This window comes from Rhea americana, unplaced genomic scaffold (genome assembly GCF_003343005.1).
Source record: "Rhea americana isolate MKP2758 unplaced genomic scaffold, rheAme1 scaffold_111, whole genome shotgun sequence".
NCBI classification, from domain to species: Eukaryota; Metazoa; Chordata; class Aves; order Rheiformes; family Rheidae; genus Rhea; species Rhea americana.
In genome coordinates, this window is record NW_028185162.1 from 2,605,952 (window position 1) to 2,615,563 (window position 9,612).

General features: G+C 53.4%; 1 protein-coding gene across 2 annotated transcripts; it reads left to right on the plus strand.

Annotated features, from left to right (window-relative positions):
- Positions 1 to 21: 21 nt before the first annotated feature.
- RAD51D (RAD51 paralog D) lies at positions 22 to 7,379 on the plus strand. 2 transcript variants are annotated; one of them, XM_085315605.1, is made up of 10 exons: positions 22 to 609; positions 738 to 799; positions 1,184 to 1,302; positions 2,000 to 2,081; positions 2,814 to 2,948; positions 3,362 to 3,457; positions 3,637 to 3,751; positions 4,697 to 4,767; positions 5,897 to 6,064; positions 6,769 to 7,379. In XM_085315605.1, the coding sequence occupies exons 1-10, from the start codon at positions 510 to 512 to the stop codon at positions 6,850 to 6,852; spliced, it is 1,032 nt and encodes a 343-aa protein (XP_085171731.1). In that variant the 5' UTR covers positions 22 to 509; the 3' UTR covers positions 6,853 to 7,379. The 2 variants fall into 2 exon arrangements, with proteins under 2 accessions (XP_085171731.1, XP_085171739.1); XM_085315613.1 differs by having other exon boundaries at positions 24 to 609; positions 3,661 to 3,751.
- The last annotated feature ends 2,233 nt before the right edge of the window (positions 7,380 to 9,612 follow it).

Sequence of the window (9,612 nt, forward strand, 5' to 3'; positions counted from 1 at the left end):
GTCTCCGGGGCTTTTCCCGGGCGTTTGGTTTCCGTCCCCGCCGCGCGGCGCGGGGCTCCGGGCGGGCTCCGGTGAACCGGGCCCGAGGCCGAGAGAAGCAAACGCTCTGTCCGCGCGAAACGGAGCCTCTGGCCAAAGGATCCCGTGGGTGCGAAAGCCCCGGGTGTCGTGATGCTCCTTTTCCCCCTGAGAACTGCCTTCTGCTGTTTGCAATATATAACATACGCCTTTAAATAATAATAATAATAAATCTCAAAGTGGCTTCTGGGACAGAAGCTGGGCCAGTAGTTCTTTGCTATTTTCAGCGGCTTTTGCCCTTCTCTGCGTGTCCTGAGCTGGCACTGGGTTGGCTGTTACCCCTCAGGACCAGCTCTGCTAGCTGGCAGAGCTGCCCTCTCCAACCCTAGCTATCAAATGGCCCTRGGCAGCTCTCGAGCAAAGTGTTTTGTTTTAAACTAACCTGTCCCTAATTAAATTAATTTTGCAATCAAGTTAATGGGTCTCAGGTGATGCCAGCACCTTCTCAGAGGAAAATCAGTATTCCACTTCATGGGGCATCCTGCTTGCCCGCCTGGAGCGCCAGCAGAGAGGCACAGGAATGTTTTAGCTGTTAGTACTTAAAGGCAGAATTTACTCTGTGGTCCTAGGGTGTTTCCTAAAGGAGATGGTTGGTTCTTTAGTGYTTGTGGTCTATCAAGGTTTGGCTTCTAAATTCTCATCCCTCATGTTATTTGCAGTGGTGGACTTTGTGTCGTCTGACCTGGAAGATGTYGCACAGAAGTGTTCCCTGTCTTACAAGGTAATGGGAAATGCCAGAGTCCTGTTATGTTAACTTAGGAGCTGTTCAGCTCCATGCCTGGACAGGCTTGTCCGTGGGACCTTCTGAAGCAGACATTGGTGGTGCAGTTCAGCCTGTGGGATGCTCTGTAGCATCTGGTTCTGCTCTGTATCGCRGGTTTCCCTGTGCTTGGCTCTCTGTGCTCAGTATCTTAGGACTGTGCTTAAGGGTTCAAGCTGTGAGTGGGAGCTGTGCTGTCAGCATCTTGTTACTGGGTGATGCACGTGCCTTAGCATGCTGGACACAGTTGCCCAGGGCAAGGGAGACTTTTTCTTTGCTGTCCCTGTGCCAGCCTAGCCCAGGAATTCCTCAGCCTACTTTTTCAGACAACTCTCTGCCTGCCAGGCCCTGGTTGCTGTGAGACGTGTGCTCCTGGCCCAGTTCTCAGCCTTCCCTGCCAATGGAGCAGATCTCTATGAGGAGCTCAAGAGCTCTACAGCCATCTTGTCCACTGGGATTGCCAGGTGGGTACATCACCCAGGTCACGAGCAGGTCTGGCTGTGGGAAGCTCTCTGTGGGAAGACAGCCCAGTCTGGGCTTTGGCTTTCAGTATGATGGTGCCTCAAGCAGTGTGTGGGGTGAGGTGGGACAAGGGTGGAGTGGACCTGCTGCACTGCTGATGATATTCCCTGTTAGAACTGCTGCAGCTCTCCTGCACATGGTCTCAACCTTGAAACCCTTTTTGTGGTACTAGGGTGAGAGTAGATGCATTTTTCTTTTTGGCCTGCTCAAATTGTGGCTGCAAGCCCAGCCAGTCTATGCCCTTTGAGGGAATGGCATTGCTGTCATTGTTCTGAACGTGGAAATGAGTTACTCTCCATATCTCCTGTGCCTTATTTCTCCCTTTTCCCAGTCCCCTCATGGGGTGGTTGCAGTGACTGTGCAGAGAAACCCTSTGTAGTCACACCTTGAGAGCTCCCAGATCACAGCTCTTCTCCGTTTCAGTGCTGTCCTCTTGCCCACCACACTGCAGATCATCTGCTGTTCTCCAAAATGTGCAGAGAGCAGGGACAGAGGGGAAGGAGCAAAGTCTGAGGCACTTGTCTGCAGTTGGAAAGGGACCTCTCTAGGGACAGATATCTGGATATTGCTGCTTTGCGAAGTCCTTGCCTTTCTGACTGAAGATGTGTCRGTAATCCCACCTGTCTGTTCAACTGTTAGCTTGGACAAGCTGCTGGACTCTGGGCTGTACACAGGGGAAGTGACGGAGCTCATGGGAGCGCCTGGCAGTGGGAAGACACAGGTGAGCAGGATGGAGGAGGGCAGTGGACAGGTATGACAAAAATGGTGCCAAAGCACATGAAAAAGGGGACTTCCCGGACCCATACTGCAATCTGTATTTACAGACACAGCCTAGACCTTACTCTCATCCTACTTTTTGTTTAATTGGATGGTTTCTAATGAGAACATGTGGAAAGGGGGGAAAAAAGCTGGAGTCAAGCTTTTGGCAAAACCCATCTGTTCCCATCCTTTCCCTGTGCTAGTCTCCTGTCATAGAGGCCTTCAGGCACAGAAAGCAGAGGGACCTGAGCCAAACTGAGACTCCTGGGATCTGAGGCTGGTGTAACTTCTTGAATGCAGGAGGTTTTTATTCTTTCCAGCTYGGTAGTCCCCATGGCAAAGGACCCTGCAGCTGCAGGTGGTTGCCTTGGCTGTGGGGCTATCAGAGTGATTTCAGCACTCACAATCATTGACCTTTTCATCCTACATCAGGTGCAGATAAGAGGAAAGCACTGAGGAAAACAGTCCATGGGCAGGCACTGGCCTTGTCTCCTCTGTTGTCCTTCAGCCTTCCCCAGAGCACAGGGCAGCCCTGGCAGGAGGCTTGAACCAGGCTTCTGCTGGTCCTGGTTGCTGTGGGATCACCAGGAAGGCCTCTAGCCTGGCCTTCCTAGGCCAGGAGGACCCTGGGAGCTCCTGAGCTCCTGTGGGAAGCTGGTGGTGTAGGACCATGCTTAAGCCTTGCCTCTCCTAGGTATGTCTCAGCGTTGCAGCCAGTGTGTCTCTTGGCCTCAAGCAGCACGTCCTGTTTCTTGACTCCACGGGGGGATTCACAGCTTCCCGCCTCTACCAGATGCTCCAAGCTCGGGCGGAGGATGAGGAAGAACAGGCAAGTTCACTGCGGAGCAGGTCAGGCTGGTCCTTAACTGCTAATGCTGGCCTTGCTTGGCTCTTGCCAAACCCCGGTTCCTCTGTCGGCTCTGCCCGTATCCTCCTGGGCTCTTCTGGTGCAGGGTTAGGCGCCACGCTTTGTTTCTCCCTGAGGAGCGTTCGGTGCAGTTGCCCAGGCTCCGGCTCCTTGACCTCACTGTTTCAGGCCTCCCATTGATGAAATGGGGACAGAAGAAAAGTGTCCTTGGCCCTGCAGCATGGTATAAATGCAAAGAGCTATTAGTGTCCTGGGGGCAGGAGGAGTATGGCTTGCAGATCTGCTGGGGGGTGGCCGTGGGGCCAGGATGTGTGCTGTGGCACGGGTCCTGGAGGAGAGGAGGCTGTTGATGAGACTGCTGCTTTTTGCTGCAGCTGGAGGCTCTGCAGCGGGTTCAGGTGGCCCGAGCGTTTGACATCTATGAAATGCTGGGAGCCTTGCAGGAGCTCCGGGACAGCCTTTCCCAGCAGGTAGGACCAAGAYCCTCAGTCTCTTTCTCTCTCCTTTCCCCTTGGCTGCCTGGAGCTGCAAGGAGAGCAGCAGGCCCCAGAGTTGTGTGTGCAGTGATTTACACCAGGTCCAACACTGAGCCTCCATGCAGCTTCAGGACCTCCAAAGCTGCCAGATTTGCCTAGTAGCACTCTGCAAGGCATGTGGTGCCTTTTTCCTTCAGGTCACGAGCTCCACGGGGCCTCTCAAGGTCTTGCTGATCGACTCYGTTTCGGCTGTGATTTACCCGCTGCTGGGAGGCAAGCAGTCAGAGGGTGAGCRTGCTGTGGAAGGGGCTGGAGGGTAAGAGTGAAGTGCTGCTGCTGACTCCGTGGACGTGCAGTGAGGTTACAGACCTCCCACTCTCACTGAAGAGCATCTTTGTCCTGCATGAGTTGGTGCTTGGAGCAAGGGGCAGGCTTTATGTGGGGGCGATTGCCCTGGCTTTTCCTTTGCAACTAGCTGAAAGGGGAGTCTGTCTCCAGTGTTACTGTGAAAATTCAAGGTAGCTCTTGTGTTGCAGGCTCAGCGCAGTAGCCTGAAACCCAGCAGAGGACCAAGGAGGCACTGAACTGCATTTGCTTGCTGAGTAAAACCTCTGCTTGCGGTGTCCTAGATGTAAAACGTGCCAGCAGCAAAGATGCACAGCTCCCCAGGCTCTTTCTGCCAAAAAGGATTGTAAATTGGAATTGAGGAGCTTTCTGCTGGCTGAGGCACCAAGAGACCTATCAGACACCTGAAAGGTCTCGCGCACCTTGGGAGCAGGCAGTGCGATCTCAGGAAACCTCATGGCTGTGGGCTGTAGCCCTCAGAGGTGTGGCTAGAGAGGGGTGTCTGACCTGCAAAGCCAAACCTGGCCAGAGCTCCTGGTGCTTTTGTCAGGCTTTTTTGCCCTGCTTTTTCCTGGGGGATTCTAAGATGTGAGAGGAGAGCAGCACAACTCAGATTGGTCTGTCTATGCCCGGTCTGCTGGCCGAGGGGCCCTGGAGATGCTGACTTGTAGGCATGGCTCCCCAGGGCACATGGGTGGACAAGATGCATTGGGGCTTCTGGGCACTGTTGGCAGAAGGGGGTGGAAGGCACCTCATGGACTGTCACTAAATCTAGTGCTCATGAAATCTAAGTGTCACTTGCCTCCAAGTGGACCTGGGAACTTAAGGGGCTGCTCCCTCTGTCTCACTTGATCCTACCAAGCACAAAAATGCCCTATCTTTCTCCAGGCTTGGCCCTCATGATGCAGCTGGCCAGGGAGCTGAAGATGCTGGCCAGGGAGTTCAGCCTGGCGGTTGTGGTGAGTGGTGCTGTGCCTTGCCCCTTGGGTGTCGGTGTGTGCCATGGTAAGGAGTCCTGCAGTGGTTTCAAAGCACCCAAGGGATCCTGTTTGCAGCTGAGATCTTGCAGAGCTCTGCTCCTGGGCCTGATTGCCAATGTAGCTCTGCTGCTCTGCAGCCACAGATGTCCTGTTCCGGCAACTGCGGAGCCAGAACAGGGCTGCTTAGCTGCCTTGTATTGCTGTCTGCAGCCAGCAAGTCATTTGCTAGATTGAGCATGGTAGAGTTAGGCACAAGCAGACCAAAAGCCTGCTTGTATTTATTTTTGATTAGCACCAGCTCTAGGTTCATATATCACTTAAGGGGCTGCCTAAATAGCCACTKATTTAGCTGCTTTGGAGCTAGTTGCAGGGCAGCACTGCATCATATGGAAGGGGCTGGGGATTGGAAGGAGCCATCTCCGTTCTCTAGCTCTTGAATGAGCGATTGCATTTGCTCTGATGCTCCCRGACTGGTTGCTGTGACCACAGTTGATGTGTTTGAACTTGAAGAGCCACAAGGGAAAATGAATGTGCTGAACCTGGCGCTGGAAGGCATCAGTCCAGCCTTGCCCTTTGCTGTTCTGACTTGCAGTAGAGCAATAGGGAAGAGTGCCTGGAAGGATGCTTGGAGGTTCAGAATTAAACTTTGCAGGGGGCCTCAGCACTGGAAATCACTGCAGCTTGAGTGAGCTCAGCATTAACCTGAGTGCCTGTGCTGAGATCCTTTGAAGCTAGAGCAGTTCTTCRTTTTTACACTGCTGTTCATAGAGACACAGCCCAGGGCTTTTTCTCTTCGGGGTGAGTGCAGTTTAATTCCCCTGTGCTTCTGTGGGCTGTGGACCCTGTCCCTAGGCTCAGAGAAGGGGAAGCTTCTCTTGCACTGCTTGTGTTAAGCAATCGGCTAGGAACATAGGCGTGTGRTGCAGTTGTGAGTTGTGTTTACAACGGTAGCATGATTGTGCTGGGGGAGGGCAGAGGCAGGAAGGAGAGAAAAAAGGTTTGCAGAAGTAGCAGATTGTGGTTATTATCTCCTAGTGATCTCCTGCATTTTGTTACTGTGAGCGGCACCRTTTTTTCCTGGGTGCTGATAATGGTATTTGTGCTGCAGGTGACCAACCAGGTGACAAGGAACAGCAGCACTGGCCCCCTGAAGCCAGCACTTGGCCGCTCCTGGAGCTTTGTGCCCAGCACCCGGGTGCTGCTGGAGAGCAAAGAGGCAACCTGGGAGAAGGCCAACACRCAGCGCATTGCCTCCCTGGTAAAATCGTCTCGGCAGGTGAGACCAGCCCCTCTGGCAACGGGGAAGAAGTCATGGGAAAGATGACTTGGACCTAGGTTCAGACCTGAGGCAGGATGGAAGACAAGGCAGGATGAGGCCTCACTGGGTGACCTGTTGCAAGGGGAGAGGAGGAAATGCAACCTAGTATCCTGCGCAAGAGAAGAGCATCTGTTCCTAGCAGCCTGGGCTTGTATTTTTAGGCATGTTAAATGGGTGGCACCACTTGCAATCTAGGTCACCATGTTCCTCTTGCTTGTCTTAATCTCTCCTGACTGCATATGGATAACAAAGATCTTGTAACGCTGGCTCCAGCACCTGCATAGGTGACTTTGACTTGAATTCTGCCTATGTACTGGAGCAGTGCTGCATAAACCAGTATCCTGGCTGATAGCCCATGCTGCATCCTGATCCAAAGGGATGCAGCTGTGTGCCGGGCAGTGAAACRCGTCCTGGATGTGTTAATTGTGTATCTGGGGACATTTTGGAGCAAGTCGTTCTTTCTCCGCTAAATTGCGTTCTCTCTTTGTAGCTCTGTGTTCAGCAGGCCTAGTTAAAATTAGGGCACAGGGCAGGAAGAAATTCTTAATGGGAATATAATTGGGGATTTTTCTTTCTCTGGGGCAGGCAATAGAGCAATGCCCAGACTTGCCCTTAGACTTCCAGCTGCATGAGGTTAACATCCTTGTGGATTCCCTTTGCAGCCAACAGGGATCCAGGTGGAGCTGGATATCGGAAACAGTGATGCACAAGAGCTGAGCCCAGTGACACCCACGCAGGGGCTCTGATGCAGGWGGAAAAGCAAATGTCAAGGTCTAAGCCTCAAAAAAAGCATGTGAACACACTGAAGGTTTCACAAACTGACTCTGTGGTCTGGCTGAGGTGAGGCAAAAGTTCTGCAGCCCTGGATGGACCAAGAGAAAGAAGCTCTTATTCTTCTGTGCTGAGGCGAAAATGAGCATGGGGTTCCCAGATGTCCTTGCCCCAGTGCATACAGCCCATGGTGCCTGGGCTTGGTGGGCAGTGTTGCAAACAGGCCTGCTGCTGCAGGTTTGCTTCAAAAATCATCAGAGATGGCCCTAAAATGTTGGTGTGGGACCAGCTGGCATTTTACTGTGCAAACCTGAGACTCCTTGTGGTGAGTTTGTTTGTTCCCTTAATAACTTGCTGCTGTCTGGTTGCAGAGCCCTGGTCTTGGGCATCCCATAGTGGTCTTGGATAAGGGAGAAAAAAAAMTATATGCTGTTGTGGTTGTCAAGAGCTGTAGTTCAATTAATGGTTTCTACTGTTACCTTAATTAAAATTTTAAAGAGCAGTGTTGTCTTGGCCTGTTCATTCCCTAGGAGGACACGGGTGGGACAAGCTGCTGATGAGAAGGGCATAATCAGATGTTTGATCTAACCTTTTTGCCTGAAGTAATGATGGGGGCCTTGTAGGCTGGTGTCAATGTTTCTGTGGTGCTGCTGTGCTGCAGAAAGCGTTGCTGTTAACTCCTGGAAAAGGCTATGGTGGGCCAAGTCAGCTGAGGTGGRTAAGTGCTCATTGATACCAGATGGCTTGTCTGATGCTTAAGGACCTATTCAGCCTCGTGTGCCAGTGTTTAAAATGACCCTTTCTTGGGCCAGTGGCTTCTCTGCTCTTTCCTTTTCCCTCCCTGCTCTTGGCAGCCTCCTTGAGATGTGAGGCTGGGATGGAGTGTGGCCCCTCTTCTTGATCCAGAAGCTGCACCTTTGAGCTCMGTGGCTGGGCGATGGGCTGGAGCCACGAGGAGCAGCAGCCAGCTCTGTTACAGGGCTGGGAGCTCCTGCCTGTGCCCGGAGGGGGAGGAGAGGCGGCGAAGGCATGTCTAGACCCTTGCGCTGTACAAGATGCAAGAAAACTTGGCAACGGAGCCCAGTTGGGGCTCGCACCTCTGAGGCTGCTGTATGCTGTGGAGGCTGGGGCTCGTACCTCGGGTTTCCAGGAGGCAGCACAGAAGGCCTCTTCACGTCTCCGTCAGAGCTGTGCCGCTCGCAAAGCGCTCTCTGCTTTCAGTGCTGTCGTTTACCAGGCTTGTAGGTCCCACCTAACGCGGCCATTGCACGTTCATCCCCTACGCGTGAGGCTGGGGGAAAGGCCGTGCGCCCAGCAGGCTCTGCTGGAGGGGGAAATGCCAAAACACCATGAGCTGTATCACTAAACAGTATATTAAACAGTAAAAATAAACATATTTTAAAGTAATCTATTTGCATTTCTGGGAGTCGCAGGCTTGGGCCAGGATGCTGCTGGAGCACGGTGAGGGCAGGAGCCTGGTTTAGCCCCAGGGRACTGCAGCCTGTCTGCAGGGGATGAGGAGGAGGATGGTTTCCCTGCTGGTGGAGAGCTGTGCTGGAGCTGCGGCTGGTCGCTGTGAGCAGAAAACGTGACTTGTTCTGGCTCTTGAAAAAGCTGAGTGAAGAGCTGATGCACAAATGTTTCAGCACTTGTGTGCTGCAGGTTTCTCGTGTTGTCTGAGGTTCCTCTTCTATGGGGAAAACAGTTTTTGGGGGAGTGTGGAGTAGGAGAAAAGCCCACTATGAACTTTTTAGACGTTTCTTGAACCGAAGGGCTTTTCTCACTCTTTCCCACGACTAGCAGGAGCGTGTAAAGAGGAGCGGGCTGCGCTGAACCCTGAGCGAGCAGTGCCTGCCTGCGCCGTCGGCTTGCCCCGAGGAGCAGCGTGGGCCCGGGGGCGAGGGGGCGGCGTGGCTTCTTAGCTCAAGACGGTTTGCCCTGAGTTTGCAWAATAAATTTAAGCTGAAAAGAGCATCTGACTGAAATACCCCAAAGGAGCCTTTCTCTTCCACGCACAGACAGGCGCCAGCCGCCAGCTCCTGTTCTGCAGCCCCCGCTGTGCAACCTGCTCCCTGCAAAGCAGGCTGCGCTGTGCCAGAACGCGAGAGGAGATCCCCTCTCCCCCGCTACCGTCTGYTCCTGAAACAGCCCCAAAAAAGGCCTTGAGCGGGATAATAAAACCAGTCCCAGGGAAGCTATGGGGGAGACTAGGTGACCCCTAGCAGGGGAAATGCCCCTCAGTGCTGAGGAACAGTTTGCATGAATGCTATGTATAAAATACATAATATAATATAAATATATATATTTTTATATATATATATATATGTATCTCTGTGTATATATGTATTATAAATACATATGTATTTATAAATACATGTGTGTGTGCATATATATATCCGTATGTACCTGTGTGTTTATGAGCCACCCATGGCGATGCAGTTCGGCCCTGGTGGAGGCAGCAGGACACAGGGACACAGTCAGTGTCGCGGCTGGCCGCTCGCGGTGCCGGGAGGGGGATTCGAACTCGCGGCCTCCGGGAACCGCCGCGCCCCCGCGGGCGGCGCTGCCCTCCCTCTCTCGGCCTCCGGAGGGCGCCCGCGAAACCGCCGCGCCGCCAGGAGGGGGTGGGGGTGGGCCGCGCCGCCGCGGCGCTCTCTAGCTCGGCGCTCTATGGCGGCGGCCGCTCTGGGCGGCCGCTCGGTGGCCGGCCGCCGGCGGGGCGGGCAGTTGCCATA